The sequence below is a fragment of the Leishmania panamensis genome (assembly GCF_000755165.1).
Source record: "Leishmania panamensis strain MHOM/PA/94/PSC-1 chromosome 10 sequence".
NCBI lineage: Eukaryota > Euglenozoa > Kinetoplastea > Trypanosomatida > Trypanosomatidae > Leishmania > Leishmania panamensis.
Window position 1 is genome coordinate 5,471 of NC_025855.1, and position 17,605 is coordinate 23,075.

General features: G+C 54.8%; 6 protein-coding genes across 6 annotated transcripts, besides 2 other annotated features; all 6 read left to right on the top strand.

Annotated features, from left to right (window-relative positions):
* Window positions 1-1,087: 1,087 nt before the first annotated feature.
* Window positions 1,088-4,285, top strand: LPMP_100010 (hypothetical protein; the record flags this gene model as incomplete). The annotated part of the gene is made up of 1 exon (XM_010698421.1): window positions 1,088-4,285. The coding sequence occupies one exon, from the start codon at window positions 1,088-1,090 to the stop codon at window positions 4,283-4,285; it is 3,198 nt and encodes a 1,065-aa protein (XP_010696723.1).
* A 732-nt stretch (window positions 4,286-5,017) lies between these two features.
* On the top strand, window positions 5,018-7,864 carry LPMP_100020 (hypothetical protein; the record flags this gene model as incomplete). Its single annotated transcript, XM_010698422.1, has 1 exon — window positions 5,018-7,864. The coding sequence occupies one exon, from the start codon at window positions 5,018-5,020 to the stop codon at window positions 7,862-7,864; it is 2,847 nt and encodes a 948-aa protein (XP_010696724.1).
* Window positions 7,865-8,661: 797 nt separating this feature from the next.
* LPMP_100030 (thymidylate kinase-like protein) lies at window positions 8,662-9,753 on the top strand (the record flags this gene model as incomplete). The annotated part of the gene is made up of 1 exon (XM_010698423.1): window positions 8,662-9,753. One exon carries the CDS (start codon window positions 8,662-8,664, stop codon window positions 9,751-9,753), a length of 1,092 nt encoding a protein of 363 aa, XP_010696725.1.
* A 227-nt stretch (window positions 9,754-9,980) lies between these two features.
* Window positions 9,981-11,017: a repeat region.
* Window positions 11,018-11,457: 440 nt separating this feature from the next.
* LPMP_100040 (ribosomal protein l35a, putative) lies at window positions 11,458-11,892 on the top strand (the record flags this gene model as incomplete). The annotated part of the gene is made up of 1 exon (XM_010698424.1): window positions 11,458-11,892. The coding sequence occupies one exon, from the start codon at window positions 11,458-11,460 to the stop codon at window positions 11,890-11,892; it is 435 nt and encodes a 144-aa protein (XP_010696726.1).
* Window positions 11,893-12,469: 577 nt separating this feature from the next.
* On the top strand, window positions 12,470-13,501 carry LPMP_100050 (hypothetical protein; the record flags this gene model as incomplete). Its single annotated transcript, XM_010698425.1, has 1 exon — window positions 12,470-13,501. One exon carries the CDS (start codon window positions 12,470-12,472, stop codon window positions 13,499-13,501), a length of 1,032 nt encoding a protein of 343 aa, XP_010696727.1.
* A 410-nt stretch (window positions 13,502-13,911) lies between these two features.
* Window positions 13,912-14,467: a repeat region.
* A 734-nt stretch (window positions 14,468-15,201) lies between these two features.
* Window positions 15,202-16,443, top strand: LPMP_100060 (dehydrogenase-like protein; the record flags this gene model as incomplete). Its single annotated transcript, XM_010698426.1, has 1 exon — window positions 15,202-16,443. The coding sequence occupies one exon, from the start codon at window positions 15,202-15,204 to the stop codon at window positions 16,441-16,443; it is 1,242 nt and encodes a 413-aa protein (XP_010696728.1).
* Between the last annotated feature and the right edge of the window lie 1,162 nt (window positions 16,444-17,605).

The following is a 17,605-nucleotide window of genomic DNA, read 5'->3' on the forward strand; positions in this document are numbered from 1 at the left end:
TTAGAGTGTAGACCGTAGCTGCGGCACTCCTTGTTGCTACCTAGTCTCTACTTGCTCAGATGGGTTGTGAAGTGCTTGTTCTGGGGAAAATCATCGCTGTTAAAACAAGTGTTGTGGATATTGGATGTAATATTGGGCTTCATTGCTGTAATATGTAACGGATTTTTTTTTTCGTTGTGTTTGTGCTCATCCCCTTCTGAAGAAATGCTAGTATTCGTGTTTCTTGGTTGTCTCTATATACAATCTTCCTATGAATAGTTTCTGAGCCACCTTCAGGGGAGATGTTTGTTTCTTGAGATTTCTTGCTTTCTCGTCTCCATATCAGTGTCAAACCCCCTCTTTAACTTCGAAGGGTGCTAAAATAGGGAAATTATTACTTCGTGGCAAGGGCACACACTTCTTTCAGGGGTTCTTCACGGACTCTGAGCCGGATGTCGGGCTTTTGCTAATGTTGGGGTAAGGAAAAGGACGCGCAGCTTTTAAATTGGAGTGTTATTCTCTAGGAGCAGGGGAAGGCCAGCCACATTTTTGTCTGCAGATCCGTAGGACTACTTGCATCGTGAGTACACAACTGCCGTGATCACTTCAAACCTCTCTCTCTCTCACCACAAAGGAAAGGTCTGCCAGCTTGTTCTGCTCGTACCGAATGGGGATGGTTCTAGCGCATATCGAAAACATGAAAGAACACCGACGAAACAACATTGTAGATGGTGACGTACGATCACGTCGGTGACGAGGCGACATATGTTTTTCCCTGTGCTAGAGGCACTTTTTCCCCCGGTAAATGGTCAATGTGCGTCATCTCCTGAGCTAGATTTGAGGCATTGGCACGTTGTCGATACCTCTACATCTTTCTCACTTCATTACGAAAAGAAGCAGCGTTGCGCACTCATTGCCTTCATGCTACCTGTTTCTTCTCTTTACTCACTTATTATCACCATTGTCTCTAGTTGACCGGGAGAAATACAAGCAAAGGTGTTACAATTGCTTAATTGTCTAGCCCCCAAAACAATATATGCTAGGTAATTGTAGGGAATGAGTCATTCTTTTATTTGTGCTAACTCTTCTCGCTCTTTCAGGTGCAGTTATGAACTTTCTTACCACTGTGTATAGCGATGCCTCGTACCGTTTCTACTGCGACGTAAGCCCTCGGTTTTGTGTGGCCGTTGTGGCGTCGCCTGTCGAAGATGCTGAAACAGTGTCCCAGATGCTACAGCAAGCATCGCCGCGCATGATTGTTGTTTGCACAGACAAAGTTGCCACTAATACAGCAATAAAATCAGAGCCATCGTGTGGTGCACGTCAGCTTCTGCGAAGCAATTGGTGCCATAAGCACCAAAGTTCATTGTTCAGCTGTATCGTCTTGGTCTGCTTCCTGGATCGTCTCGGCGCCGATGCGACAGCTGAAAAGGCCGCTGAGGAGCTTGTGCTTTGTCTCGGAGCGGCGGTCGAATCGATTCACTGCGACATCGTATTTGCTCCGGTGTTGAAGGCGCCCGCGGACGGCAAGGAGAGGCTTAGTGACAACATTGAAAAGAGGTTGAGATCCCTGCTCGGAAGCCGTTTCGCCGGATGTGCACTACAAACAAGGGAGGACGGCATGTGGAGGGGTACTGCGGCCCTGCAGCATCTTGTGTTTGAGAGTACAGTTGCATATCACAAGGGTGAGGTGCATCGACTCCGTGATCGAAAAAAGAGGATTAAAGACGACCCTGAGCAGCAGCTTCTTCTTCCACGACTGCATTTCAAAATCGGATGGCATTACTTGGTGCTTCACGACTTTTCAAGCGCAAGGGTGCAGATGCTGTCGGGTCTTCGAAAAATTAAGTCTCTGTTTCCTTTGTTTCCCTCTTTTCAGGCTCGCTTGTGTGGATCTGTTTTTTTGTGGCACTTTTTGTTTTGCATTTCTATGAGTGGGGGTCATCTCAGCAGTTCTTCGGAGGTTTACGAGGAAATACGATCTTTTACAGCTTGGGTTAGCCTGGCGTACGGTGGTAGCGTCAAAGATGAATGCCAGACAGTTGTCTTTGTTCTCACAAAAGCTATGGAGGCGGAGTGGCTCGAGTACCTGGCTCGCAAAACGGAAAACCTGGCGGTGCGGCAGCGCTGTGATTATCTTGTTGCAGCCGCGCAGGCACTGCAAGATTGTGATGCATTTTTGCCGTCTCGTAAGGAAGGGAGCGTCGTCGAGGCGCCACTATATATTGGAGAGGAGGAACTTCTGTACAATCACGCTTCTGCGTTGTGGAAGTCCTTCGACAAAAACGCTTTTCGTTGTCGGATCGCTCGGATCCTGGAAGAGGCAAAAACACTGGTGTCTTCTCGCGAGACGGAGGTTGATTATCTCACGCTTCTCGTCGGTGACCAGCTGATTGACGGCGTACCTGATGTGGAGGTGATCGATCGCATCCTGTTGAAGGCGAGCGGCATGATCATATCTCGGTTAGCTGAGATGGCCTGGGGTGCTGCCAGTTCCTGGAGTGTGCAGTCCCCGCGCTTGACGGCTGCCCTCCTCTTGCATGGCTGCGTTGATGCCCTAGGCTACGCAGACCAGGAAAGGTACCATCTGCGTATGCGCGAGTTGGAGGGACGTCTCAAAAGTGACGTCGTTCTGGAGTACCCGAAGGAAAGGCTGCAGGCTCCCTTTACCGCCATCGCTTACTTTGACGAAGAGGGTGCTAAGGTGGTTGGAGACTCAGCACGAGTGGTGGTCATGCTCTTTTCTACTTCTGTAATGTGTATTAACGTCGATGTGTGCATGCTCACCCTTTCTTACACATCCGTGGCTGGTACCGCAGACACCCAGTTGCCATTTAGCCCTGCTCGATCTGTTACACTGTGTGTCGCGAGCCCACAAGAGCTCATCGTCGACGTGCCGCTTTCACACAGTGGAGAGCTGCTGTGCACTAGCTTGGCGGCCGACGTCCATGTTGGCGGGGTTCGTGTTGCCACACGGTGGCGCTTCGCCGTTGGGAGCTCAAGTGTTGGGGGTATGCCAGCAACAAGCACACGCGTGGTTTTCTCTGCGAAAATATCTCGCCAGGTGCTCCAGGTGTCGAATCCACCGACCATTTTCAGGGTGAAGTGCCCCTCTCTTCTTCAAGCCGTCGAGGGAGAGTGCGCCGAGTGCGACATCATCATTTCGTGTGGTTCGCTGGGGGTGCGGAATGGCTGTATGACTCTTCCGCACGAGCCGAAGCTCTTCCGAGTTGTGTGTTGGAGCAGCGCAAACGAGCCACTCCTTGTCACGGAGACCTGCGGGCAGGTGCGCTTTGCGGTGCCAGATGTCGCCTCTGGCGAGTCTGTGCATCTCCTTGTGAGTATTGCCTGCATTCGTTGTGCTGAGTTTCGCCTCCCCGTTACCTTTGAATACTCCGCAGATCGCTACGGTGGCGTCAGTTGCTGCAGAACACTCCAAATATCGGTTGACCCGCCTTTCAACGCCGAACACTCAATGATGGGTGAGAGCCTCTGGGGTGACGCGGCGGCGGCACTCTCTGTCCCGTCTACAAGGCTGTCGTATGTGCAGTACGATAAGAGTGTACTCGTGAAGGCTGCCGACATCTTCAGTTCCCCACTGATCACTAACTGGAAGGATGACTGTGCCCTCTATTTTTTCACAAAGGAAGCGACGGCTAAAGAGTTTGTCTTTCAGCTGGGTGACACCGTGACCCTATGCTGCACCTTCCGCTGTACCGCGAAGCGGGGTATCACATTCCTCCACGCTGAGGTCACCGGCGGCGATGACGTTGACGTGTTGTCGTGCTACTGTGGCGAGGAAAGCTCGTACCTTGAGGAAGGGGAGTGCGTGACGATGGTGGTTCGCTTTCAAGCCACACGTCTTGGACGGCTGAACCCAGGCTTCATACGCGTCTTTTTCGCTCCCCAGCGCACTGCGACACGCCTATACTCTGACGTGTGCATCCCAACGGTCTACATCGAGGACTTAGGGGTGCAGGTCGCCGCAAACTATCCGCTGGTTACACCATACGGCTTGCCTCTCGCGTTGGACATCTCCATTTACAACGCAACCGGTGCTCTGTTCATTGGAGAACTGTCGCTGGACCCACAGGCCGACAACTTTTTGTGTGCTGCCACAACACGCAAGTCACTTCAAATCGGGCCAGCTGAACGGGACGTGACGCGATGCATGCTCACTCCTCTTTGTGCCGGTGAGCTGAGGCTGCCTCGTTTCCACGTTCGGTGTGGTGTAACATCGCGTCTCGTCGCCATCGCTGATGAAAGCTACGTTGTGCATGTTCTTCCTTGCGGCTCTCAAGAGTAGCGCGACTTGCCAGTCAGGAATGGGAAGAGCCACCATCGCACTGTTCAGAGAGACATTAGGGAAATTAAACGAATGCCACCACAGCACATGAGGTCAGCCGCACACGTTCTTGCCTGCTCTTTATTTTCTTCTGTGTTTTCTCATTCATGCTTTAGCGTGCTCTGGGCACAGTTGCCTATGCACAAACCAGAACGATGGTAGTGGCGAAGACCTTGTGGAGTCGCACTTCTTCCCGCATTCATGCCCGCGGAGAGATGCTGGATACTCTCACACTATCCACTCAACCGCCACTGACACCTAGGCTTGCATTCTTCCTCAACCTCTACCATTCCCGTCAACCACCTCGCCAAGCACTGATCTGCCATCTCTTTCCGCTCTTTCTCTCTTCCACCTCGTGTACTATGTCACTGCCTGATAATAGGTGTTGAAAGGCAAGTGCAGTGACAACGCTGGTCAGTGTTCGTGCGCAGTTATTGCGATTGACCCTTTCGCCCTCTTCCTGGATCTGGAACGCGAGTTGATTCTGGTCAGGCGCACACCTCGTCACACGCAGTTTTCGTCAGATTGTTCCCAATACGTGTCTTTTTCGTTTAAGTGCAGGTTGGCTCCGTAGCACATACGAGCGCGTCTTCTTTTCCCGCCCGGCCTGCCCCCCCCCTTCCTGCAGGCGACGCTAACCGTAAGGAGTAGATCATACTCTCAAAGACTGCTCGTTTCGCTGCATGAAAAATCATGAACATCGAGGAGCAGATTGCGGCAGCCATCGAAGCTGATGGCGTTGCATCCGATGGCGTGAAAGAGGTATTGCGTTCCCATTCACTCCTTTCCATCTGTGAAAGCATGCGAGAGCACTTGTGCACCCCAGAGAAGGTGCAGCCGGCAATGCGGTTGCTCGCATCTGTGGCTGCAGGTCGGGCTGACTTCAGCAAGGCCGAGGTTCGGCTTCTCTTTGCATTTTTTGCGGAGAAACTGGCGCAGCACGAGTTCCAGACAACGACCCTGAGTTTGCTTGCGCTGCTCATTTCTGACATGATGGATCAATATGCGTGCGATGAGGAGCTATTCAACATTGTCGGCGCCCCCTTTACACAGCACGTGCGCGTTCAGCAGCTACCACTAAACAGCCGCAAGCAGTGCTTTTGCATCATGTCCTTTCTCTTCACAGAGAATACTGTGGGTCTCTGCGATGGCAACACCCTAGCGGCGCTGCTTGAGCTCATCGATGGCGAGAGTGACCCTGAGCTCGTGTTGCTGACCTTTGACTTGCACATGGTGGCGGCAACCCGCTCCGCAAGTGAGGCCTTCGCCACTGTTGTTGACGACTACTTTGAGAGCGTTTCCAGCTATTTCCCTGTAGTGTTCGTGCAGCCGCCACGCTGCAAGGTAACCAAGACAGATTTACGTATGCGCCTGAAGCGGTGCCTCTGCCTCGCTGTCTACAAGGAACTCTGCATCCCGTTCATGCAGAGCAAGCTCGCCTCCCCGTCCACCACTGTCAAGGAGGACGTACTCGATGTGCTGCTCACCTGCTTTGACACGTACCACTCGCAGGATATGGTGCCGCATTACCGGTCGCTCGTGCTTCACATGAAGAGCGAAGTGATCAAGCTGTCCTCCTTTGCCGACCGTGCACCGAACGTGTCGTTGACGAGGTGCCTCCTCATGTGCTGTGAAGTTCTTGGTCGTGTTAGCAAGCAGTGCAATGTCAAAACTCAGCCGGAGGCGCTGGATATCTTTGGGCCCGTGGTGGAGGGTTTTTTGGCCTCACTTACCGCCGACCCGTTCATCTGCTCTGCCTATGCAACAATGGTGGTCCACATCCTCACCGGAGCGTGGGATTGCTGCCTCTTTATCTCCTCATACCTCTTCTCGATGCTCGCGATGTCCATCGAGGGGACGGAGCGCCCAACCAGCGCGTTTATTCTACTCGCTGCTCTTGCCAGCGGCATGCTCGACGGCTTGAATACGTTTCCGGGCGAAACCCACAGAGAGCAACTCCGCCGTAGCATCGAGAGAACCACGCCACTGGTTGTGGAGGCAATGACAGGCTACTCGAAGAGTTGGCGCACCGCTGGGGACGAGACCTGCAGTGACGACTTTGCTCTTATGTGCAGCTGTGAGTTCCTGGTTTCTGTACTGAAACTCTCTGCCGCTATAGAGCCTTGGATGCCGGCAGAGGTGTCGTCCGACGGCGTTGACACCCTTGTGTGGGTGGCACTTCATAACACTGCTGAGGTCTCCACAAAGGTGTGCAGACTTCTGCGCGAGTACGCTGCCGTGGATGCGATGCGGGTGCAGGAAGCACTGGCGCGCCTTCTTTGCAACCCATTAGCACCACCCGAGAAGGCGCTCGCTATTGTGTGTGAACTAGCGAGTACCTCGCTGACAGCGCTGCTCCTCGTATTTGACGATGGCTTCTTGTCAGCCAAGTACGAGTGGATGCGAAGAATGGCAGCGGAGCAGCGGGCGGCAGCCTTGCAAAAGGCACTGCAGCACCTCGGGTGCGCGCTAAAGGATGACGCCGCTGATCACATGATGACAGCGCTGGGCCGCAATGACGTGCCGCCTGAATTCTTTGAGTGCGCATGCCTTGTGGCTGCTAATTTGAGCGTTGATACGTGTGGACAGCTGCTGTCCACAGTGGGATCTCTCTCCTTACTTGGAATTGCGGCGGTAGTGAGCAGTCGTACAGATGTGCACTGCATGCAGTACAACTGGGCAATCACGGCGGAACAGTTTGCTGGTCTCATCGCTGCAGATCACCAAGCGTGGCGTCGAGTAGGGATGGAGGGTGTTACGGGGATGCTTATCAACCAGGTTTTCCCAGAGGACACACCAGCATTGCTCACTCGCATGTTGACAAGGGGACACCTCAATGTGGCAGTTGCCATTCTGTGGGGCAAGATGTTAGCAGGCCGCGCCGGTAGTGACGAGGTGGTCTCTTCCTTCCTGTATGAGCACCTAGGGGCAGCGACCCCTGCCTCGTGTTGCGAGAGCGCAGCGGTGGAGGAGGCCTTCTCGTATGTACCGTTCTTGGCCGCTCGTACAGCTGAGCGCCCCTCCGTCTTGCAGTTGCTCTTGAGGTGTGACATGAGCCATTCGGTGCAGCCTAACCATGCGTTGTGTTTAGCTCTTCAGTGCCTCGTTGAGAAGGAGACAGAAGTGCGGGTACAAGCGTGTCTCGTAGACCTTCTGGAAATAGTGCGCAGACTAACCAGCGGTAGCTCAAACAACGAGCATGCGATGGCTCGCGCACTGCTGTGCAGCGTTGACACTAAGTGCAGCGACAGCGTTATTTTGGCTCGCTCTGTGTTATTCAACGAGTCAAGTGTACGAGCGCTACTTGAGGGCACCAAAGATGCGGCGCTTACCGTGCGGTGCCGAAGCTTGCACCTTATCACGTCTCTCGCCCGTGGCGCCTCGTTGTTGATGGGGAATTGCTCACAAGAAGAGAAGACCGAGCTGGCACGCGCGCGTGACCACATCCTGCTTGCCACGAAGCAGTCTCTGGGCGATCACAAGCGAAGGGTTCGCCAGGCGTCGGCGGCGTGCCGGCACGAATGGTTCAAGGTGAAGTAAGTTCAACCTCACCCCCGGCTGACGCTCAGATAAGACGTTTGGGTAGAGGTCGGGGGAGGTAGGGGAGCTCGGGAGGCGAACTGCTTGTTTTCCTCGCGTACACCACTCCGTGCAGTATTACTTCAATCTGTAATCGGGCCCTACAGACAGACATGGCTCTCGGTATTTCTCTCTACTTTTCTATCTGCGTGTGACGCACCATGAGAGAGCTGCCATGTGCTCTCCGTGTCAGCCCATTCCCTCGGCGGTGACTTGGAAAGTCTTGAGGAGGACTCTCACTGAGTGCCGGATTCTCAGCCGTTACTGTCTCGGTTTATCAAACCAACGAATGCGGTAGTGGCTGTCATTGGTGCTCTTTGCGTTTCCATCGAAACGAAAAAAACAAACGTTCTCAATTTCGCCGCCGTCCGAGATGCGATTTCGCTTGCGGGTGGTGTGTGTGAGGGGCTTCTCTACCGTTATCACCCACTGCTTCTCTACTAGTACTCTGTCGCCTCTTCATGGTCGTGCGCAATGGCTGTACTCGCACAAACCCACACACGCACATACAGAGGTGCTTGTCAGCGAAGGGTTTCTGCAGATGCCACAACTTGTGAAGGCGTCTCTACGAGACTCAACCACTGCATCGAGGTCGTTCATTTCCCTTTTTTCCCCACGCGCAGTACAAATCCAGCCATATACACTGAGCGTCATATTCACACACGGATAGGCACAGAGGCGCCACAGGGTTGTGGAGAAGACAGTATACGCGGCTAGAAACCCAGTCACTTCTAGGTGCGACCAGAACACCGGATCCGATGCGCGCGGTCGTTTTCAGCGATATCGCTTCTGCAGAGCTGATCGAGCATATCAGAGTCATCGCCTCCAGGTCGTATGCCGAGGTAGTGTATGTGGATGTCTCTGAGGGTGCCGAGACAGACCTGAAAACGGCATGGCATACGCGCTACGGTGGGGCATTGCACGCCCCGCCACCTGCTCGCGACGAGCTGGACGATATGAAGGGCACCTTTGTGTGCTATCTTACTGAGAAGAAGACCGTTGAGGACGCCGATGTGGTGTACGCCGTTTTTATAGCGGAGGTGCTTACTCTCATCCTCACTCCCTCCGCAACCCTGACACCACTGATGCACGCGGCAGCAGACATCAGCGTGTCTTCCAGGAAAGCGGCAATCGAGTCTTTATTTTCAGTGGCGCCGTCACCATCCTCTGCAGATGTGATAGTCGTTGAGGGCGGTGATGGCGCCGGCAAGGAGACGCAGGCAGCGCTGCTGGTGCGACAAATTCACGCATCTGGCGGCGAGGTTCACGCGTTAGACTTTCCATACGAAAGAGGTCTGTACGGGGGACTTGTGCGGACGGTGCTTTCTGGAAAGAAAGGATCCATCGATGAACTTAATCCGCAGCTCTTCAGCTTCCTTTACTCCCTTAATCGCTTTGGCTGTGCTCGTCAGCTGCACTTTTGGCTGCGTCGAGGCAGCTCGGTGGTTCTAGACCGGTACTATACGGCGAACTTCGGGCATCAGGCCTCCAAGTTACCCCCAGAAGAGCGGGAGGCATTCATCAGCGACCTCGAGTTCATGGAGGTGGAGTTGCTCGGACTGCCCAGGGCGACATCGGTCCTGTACTTGGATCTACCGCCCGCCGCGGCCCTCGAGGCAATGAGGCGTGATGCGACTCGGAAGCAGCTTGACATTCACGAGACCGCCGGTGGCGACTACAAGAAAAGGGTTCGCCAAACGTACATGTGGTGTTGCGAACACCTTCCAGGCTGGCATCACATCATGTGCTTCGGCGACGACGGGCGGCGTCTCACACGGGAGGAAGTGCATACTGCCATCACGCGTCATTTGCGGAGCGTCGGCTCACGTGTGTTTGGCGCGCAATCGTGAACTCTTCTGCACGCCCTGCTGGCCTCTGTAGGTTCTGCTTGCACCCCACAACCTCTCGCTCCGTCCACACCTCCCTCGACGTGACGAATGGCAAACGCAGAGCCGCCTCTCTGCGCTTGTGCTCATTAAGGAAGTTGTGTCGCGCTGTTGCTCGCTTCCCGCTTTCGCATGATGCTACGCGGGATTCGCGCATCTCTGCAGAGTCAAACAACACCTCATTTTACAATGATCGAACTGCGCACATCTCACTCACGCTGCATTGACTTCCCCGGTCAGGTGTCTCCCGCTGCCCCCTTCCTCCCTGTGCCCTTTGAAGACGACAAGCGGTGAGTTCTTCGTGCACGCGCGCATACTTATCCACGGACCCTTCTCGCTTGACACACCTACTTCTGTCAAGAGTGTTAGGGTTCAGGAGAATGCGGAATGCCCGTGCTGCCACAGAGGCAATGGCAGCGTCCTGTTTCGCGGGACGTGTGGTCAAGCCATCCAGACACGTGCCCCTCCGTGTTATCAGTGGAAGAAAAATGGGGATAGCGAGTCCCCCAAGCAACAACGCCATCCTGAAACAGGCTCCATGATCCACTAGTACGAACACTGTGCGCACGTGCTATCAACCGCAGCTGGCATGGTGTATCACAACCACGAAAAGCATCGAGAGGCCAGGAAAGCAAGAGGAATGACCGCGAAAGACGCGCATAGACGCACCCCAATCAGCCTCCCAATACATGCGGGTGCAATGTACGCCCTCTCCTACACCCGACAAAGCGGGTGATGAGTGAAAGATGCCGGAAGCGCGACGAGAACACACCGCACCACGCCATTGGGTCCTCCAGCCGCCCATAATGTGGTGCGAAAACTTTTCACAGTGCACTCTGCGGTTTAAAGGGACTGAGGGCGAAGAACGGCACACGGGCCGAGGGCAGGGTCTGAGAGTGCTCTGACCTGAGGATGGCCGGCTTCCTCCTCGAGGCCATCTGGCATGCACCTAGACCACTTCCTGTCACCTGCACGGCAGACGTCAGCGCTTCCGCCCTCGAGCAGGACCCTGGGCGTGGTCCTCTGGGATCGAGGCATGCAGCCCATCCAGGCCCGTCTGCCGCCGATCGCGCAGCATGCAACCGAGGAAGGGATGAAAAGGATCACGACGGGTCTGTGAGATGTATGGCCCGATTCGACGGCAGGGCGTTCCGTCCTAGACAAGCAAGATTTGGCCGCAGTGCGGCAGAACTGGGAGAAGTGGGACTGCATGCGTAGGCTTGTTTGTGGTGCAGTGACACTTAAAAGAAAGGGTGCTCTCTCATAGAGGACGTCACAAGCATCACCACACGACTTCGTTCTATTCAGTTTTTCCTCTCCCCCTCCAGCTGCTGAGTGGGGCACACAACACTCTTGGTGATGCACACGACTCCATGATGGCTTTTTTTTTTTGAGGTGATGGGAGGAAGTTTCGACTCTATCTCCAGTGATGATGGTGCGCGCCTTCAGCTTTTACCTTACATGCAGGGTAAGGCGGAAATGTTGGTGTGGTGCGGAGAGAAGTCTGAGTGCGATGTATTTTGTCTTCTCTTGGTATAACCTGACCCTGCCTCTTACTCTAACCTACTCTCTCTTCTTACTTCCTCTCTTCCTCCCCGAGGTCAACACCGCGGCGCCACATCCTGCCTCCCTCATCACTGCACCTAACGTCGCACCAAAAGGAGTAACATGGCTACCTCAAAGATCCACTCTCAGCGCAGCAAGAAGCTGCACCAGCTGTCTGCCAAGACAAGCAAGGTGAACCGCAACCGCAAGGCACCTCGTCTCTACATGAAGGGCACGCTGGCCGGCTACACACGCGGCCTATACGGTCAGACTAAGCAGACTGCGCTTGTCCGCGCCGAAAACGTCAACACCCGCGAGGACGCCAAGTGGTACGTGGGCAAGCGCATCTGCTACGTCTACCACGGCAAAAAGGTCAAGCGGTGTGTACGCTGGTGCAAGGCGCCCGCGCGCCGCAGCACAACCCGTGCGCTCTGGGGTCGTGTGACACGCCCGCATGGTAACGCCGGTATGATGCGCGTGAAGTTCAACGGCGCATCTGTGCCGGCGTCCGCCATTGGTCGGCGTATCCGTGTGTACCTGTACCCAAGCCAGATCTAAAGTGGTGGCCACTCCGTGATTTTATTGCTTTTATTCCTTTATTTCTGTGTACTCCCTCTTCAAGCAGTAAAAAGAAAGTTGACAGAATCGCTGTGAGCTAGTCGGGCACCGGCGCATGTTATGGCGGCTTTCAGCTCTCGCTTTCCCACGTACCTGCGGAAGAAAAGGAGGTCACCCCGCAGACATGCTAGTGATCGCCATCAACTGTGTTCAGTGAGGGCGCTAGCAAGTTTCATTGAAACCACAGGCACCTCCTAGACACGTTGCATCCTTTCGACAAGAAACTCTCTCTCTCTCTTCCTTCCTGCGATTCATCCTCTGTTACTTCTTTCAATCGCTTGCTTTTTCTCACGCGATCGCCCTCCCCCCTCTTCCTGGGGATGGTAAAAGCGCAGCACAAACATACGGCACGTGAACTTATCCTCCGTACGGCAGTTATCGTTGAAGGGGTGAGGATCTTGCCCATACCTACGACTCTCTTACGCGTTGTGGGGCGTCGCGCAGAAAGGTTGTTGCACGGGGGAGTTCAACCAGGTGGCAGAGCCGTTCCACCTTTGTAGACGACGGTGTGAGAGCGATGTCAAAGGAGTGTGACTTCTTCTCGGACTCATATGGCTGCATCGTAACCAAGTCTATTGGGTATCAGGCCCCTTTCCCTCTCGTGCGGCTAAGCAACGGCCAATCGACAAGGACCCCTGACGGAGCATATGTGCAGGGGTCATGCTTCGTTTCGTTTGGTGCTGACCAGACAGCTTCACGGGGTCGTCTTCTCACCTTGGATGTGTCGGTACGTGCTTCGAGCGTTTCTTTTCTGCAGCTGCTCTCCAGTTCGTGCCCGCCGTTGGCTCTCGATCCAGACGTCGACTACGTCTCGAAGATCGAGTCAATAGAGACAGCCTTCGCAGTAGTGACTCGTGGCAGAGGAAATCGGTGGAGCACGTCTGTGTATGTACAAGGGGACGGCGAGCAAGTTACGGCGTGCCCTCGACGGGCGCACTTTCGCCGCACCTCCGCCGTGTCTCTCCTTGGCTCCGCAGTGTGGCTAGTGGAGGCGGCGAAGTACGACCCTGGCACTCACGCGGTACACCGATATTCACTCGCGACGGCCCTCGCAAGTGGGGTGTCTGAGTCAACCCTTGTGAGCGCTGACCTAGGTCGCCCGCTTGACGTCATAGCCTTCTCCGAGGACAGTGCCCTTGTTCTAAGCACCAAGGGCGTTGCGTTGACTGATCGACGACAGCGCGCCTCTGACATCCTCTTCTTTTCTGCTTTGTTGAATGGTGGTGTGACAGGCGACAGACAGCTGCTAACCTTTGATGAAGACTACACACTGCGTGCCTACGACCTACGTGATGTATCAGCTCCCCTGTGCGAGGCAACATCGGCATCCTATCTGCGCATCAAATCAGCGATTGGCACACGGGCATCACTTTTGGTGGCGTCTGATATGACAGGCGTTTTTGACGTGTTGCACATGACCACCATAGCAGCCTTGCAACACTCTGGCGACACGGTACTGGATGCGGCTGTCCTTCCTAGCCGACACAACGGGGTCCGCGTATGCACGAGCACCGGAAGTGGGATGGTATACGATTGGACGGTAGTATAACTCAGGTCTGCTTATAGTGTCACTGTTTTTCTTCTCGTCCTCAAGGAAAATTGGCATACACTTCTGTTTGAGCTTTCTCCTGCGTACTTTCAGCAGTAGTACCCAATGGTGACAAGTCAGCTTCGATCCTGTACGCGTATCTTTGTGAACACTTTCGTCCTCTCTGTTCCTTTTCCTCATCCATCCATGCAGTGGGCTGCATGTCCCCGTAATCGCCGTCGAGAGGGAGGTAGCGAGATGCCTGCACACGCACATCCCACAGAAACTCACACCGCACTGCGGGTGGTGTGCCAAAACTGAAAACATCCTGCACCGCACCCACAGCACATCCTCGACACGTGCACCTTGTAATCGACATGTTGTAGCCATTTTTTCTGTTTGCTTGTTTGCTTCATCTTCACATTCCCTTGCCCTGATGGCTGAGCACGCCCCAGTGCATGATCTCAGGGCCCAGTACCCTCAGCCTGTGTAGGGAAGCGAGGCAACCCCCCTCCATCCCTGCCGATGTCGAGCCACCTCTTGTGGTGCTAACAGGGCCACGGACCTACGATGTGCGGAGGTCAGAGCGATGTATCGCTGCAGATGCCGGCGGTCCGGTCCTAGATGGCGTTGCATCGGAGCGACCTGCGACAGCGGGCACGCTTGTGCCATCCACATGACGGGTAGAGTGCCAGCGTGACTGGAACGCAGCTCACCCAGCCCTCGCGGCCTAGTCGCGGGGAGTGCCTGCGCCACCCCTAAGCGTGCGCCAGGTGGAGGCCGGCATGATGGGAACGGCTGTGAGGAGAACTGCGCAGCTGGAAAGGGTAGAGTTTGAGGCTGGGGCCGTGCTCTGCAGACTGGGTCGGCACATTGCTGTAGCGCGTGTGTCTAGCGCTGCTTCGCACCGCGCGATAGGACCGCGACAGGGTTGTGGGGTAGAGTGGGGATGTAGTCATGTTGTATAACAGAATGGACATGTTGGAAGGCGAAATGCCTGCTTACCACTACAGTGGAGGATGCAGCGTAAACGGAGAGACAATCAAGCAAAGAAAGATGGAGAGTAGAAAGCGAGTACCGTCTGCGTGTGCATATCGTTTTCCTCCTCTGCCTTAACGTCGTACCACCGTCTTCTGCTCTGCTCCTTTGAAGATGTAACGTCCCCACCATGTTCCCGGCCAGAGCCACACCTCTCAGCCGCTTACCTGCGTCGCTGCGTCGGTTATACCGCTTCAAAACAGTCGAAAAGGTGAAAGTAAGCAAAAGCTAAACGACTGTCTCACGCGTGTGCATGTTCGTGCGCCCTAGCTGAGGTGCATGTCAACGGCTACTCGAGCGCATTCGACTGCAATAGTGTGCCATAGCAATTCTTCTCCTGTCACAAGCGTCAAGCACATCCTTCCTCCCCTTGCCCCTTTCCCACTCTCCTATCGACTTCCTTGAGCAACGATGTGTTCCGACGCACTTGATCGTGTGCATGCACACAGACGCATGTACATACGGACCCATACTCTCCTCGAATCCCACGCAACTGTACATCTGCATCTCATCGAAGAAGCCTCAGCAGAAGAGTTGTGTTTGCGTGCCGTTTTGGGTATGCGATGACCATTACTTTATCTGATATTTTGTGATCTGCGTTCTTGTGCTCACCACCATCTCTCACGGTACGTCTCGCTCTCCCCTCAAACGGTTGCATTGTCCAGCTTATAAGCTTGAGAAAGATGATCCACCTGGGCAACTGCTACATCCCGTGGTTGGTGTTCACGCTCGCGGAGCTGCGCGCTGTCCTTTGTCAAATCGCCTTCCTTGTCGCAGGGAGCGCCATACTGGGTCCACTTTGCCGCCGCGGCGTTGCTGGGGGCGCCTTGTTGGCCTGTTATACCGCTGTTATGTTCTTCTTCCAGCGGCGCCTCGCCTCCGGCTTTTCGGTGCGCTTCTCTTCCCTGCGCGCGTGGCGGTCGTCGCCGGAGAACTTCAGAAAGACGTCGGCGTTCCTGAAGGCGCTGAAGGCAAAGAAAGCAACCGCCGCCGGTGTCTCCGTGGCAGGCTTCGGCGCACACCCGGTTGCTGTGATAACGGGAGGAGAACGTGGAATCGGCGAAGAGGTTGTGGACCAGCTTCTGCGCGAGGGCTTGGACGTCATTCTCTGTTGTCCATTCGAGGCGGCAGCGCTGCGCACCATCGCGAAGCTGGAAGCTCGCACCCCAAACTCATTGCTACGTTTTCTTAAGCTGAACCTCAACGATGAGGAATGTGTGCGCCAGAGCGCCGCGGCAGTGCTGGAAATGACGCCACGGATCGATGTGCTCATCAATAACGCCGGATTGGCCAACCCGCTGTCGTACAAGATGAACAAGCGTGGTTACGAAGTGGTGCTGTCAATCAACTTCCTCGGCCACGCTCTCTTCACGGAACTCCTACTGGAGCGGGTGATGGCCAGTGCCCCCTCTCGCATTGTTAACGTAGCATCGCTCATGCACCTCAACGCGTGTATGCCAGGTTCATGCAAGACCGCGCTCGACGCCATGACCGTCAACTGCGATCCTGCGTCACCCCATCACACGCACAACTACAGCCTTTCCAAGTTGCTTCTTGTGTGCTACACTCGCGATTTGGCGAGGCGTCTCCGCGGGACGGACACCGTTGTGACAGTGGTACACCCGGGTGTGGTGCTCACGGACATCTACGCGTTTGCCGCCGTCTTTATGAAAGTCTTTTTGCGAACGGTGTTCAAGTTTCCAGGTGAGGGCGCCGAGGTGGTGCTCTACTGCACCTTGGCGGACGGCATTCGCAGCGGCTCGTTCTACGCGGACTGCACTGAGTACGACGGTCTGCTCTCTCCGCTCGCTCTCGATGATACGCACAACGAGCGCCTCCGACGCGTCTTGCTGCGCTACTTCGCACTGGACACCTCAAAACCGACAGGCAAGTTGCTGCCAGAGGTCGTGGAGTCAATGCTGTGATGCAGCGGCGCACAAGCCTCCGCGTCTCATTGACTGGCGACGGCGGTATGCACATTGGAGGCGCTTGATATGTACCTCCGCATGCGCCCACCTACCCCCACCACACTCACTATAGATCGGTATAAAGGGGCGGGAGTAGGAAAGCGCTCCCCCCAAAATGCTTTTCGTGACCCCTTTGTCGACCAGGTCTGTGACCAAGCGAGGGCGACCCGGGGATTGCGATAATAAACGCAATACCATTTTGGTTTTCTTCTGACTTCTTTTCTTTGCCCTAATCGTTTTATTTATTCTCTGCGTGGTGCCTGTATACATGCCCACACCCATTACCCACCACTATGCTTTACGCTATTCTGGTGCTCCCTTTTGTTTTTCTGTTAGAGACCTCCAATCGGCACCCTTCTATAGGGGCGCTGTTCTTACTTTCATTCGAAGCTCTGTGCGCATTTGCCCCCGTGTCTTCCCTCTCTCTCCTTGGTCATGTGGTGACCTGATGGTCTTATGAGGTTGTCCTATTTGGCGATACACGCGGTTGACATGCGGTTTTCTCTCTGTGCACAGGATGGGAGCAGTGACGAGGCTGATCGGTATAGTCTGAGAAGGGACGTGCGACTCGCACGACCACTGGCGCACCTTGCTGTCGTCCTCTTCTGCAAGCTCACCGAATATGCCAATCGACACCGACGATCCAACAATGATGGATACTGGAAAAGAACACACATAGGCAGGCCTATACATACATGCGAAGTCATTCACCGATGCACAGTGTGGTAAACGTGTCGTTGACGTGCAGCGCCGCATGCCTTCTCTAGCGACAAACGCACGGTAGGAAACTTGAGCTGCCAAGCGCTTTACTCGACGTCGAGTAGATACGCCGCCGCCGCCTCCCTCCGCTTGATGCATCCCTTCTGTCACGACATCATGTGCGCACGTGTCTGTCCACTCCGCAGCTGTGCGGACACTCTTCTTTTGTGCGTAACTTTTCTCTCTGCCCCCTCTCCCAACCACCAACTTGCTTGACTGTGCGCCTTCAACGGGGGAATGGACATGTCATGGCGGTGCTGTGCTCATTATTTTGTGATTGCCCACACTCGGTGCTGCATAGGCACCCCTCATGCGGAACTCAAGTCGTTTGATCACTGACACACACTACTCTGGCCCAAGC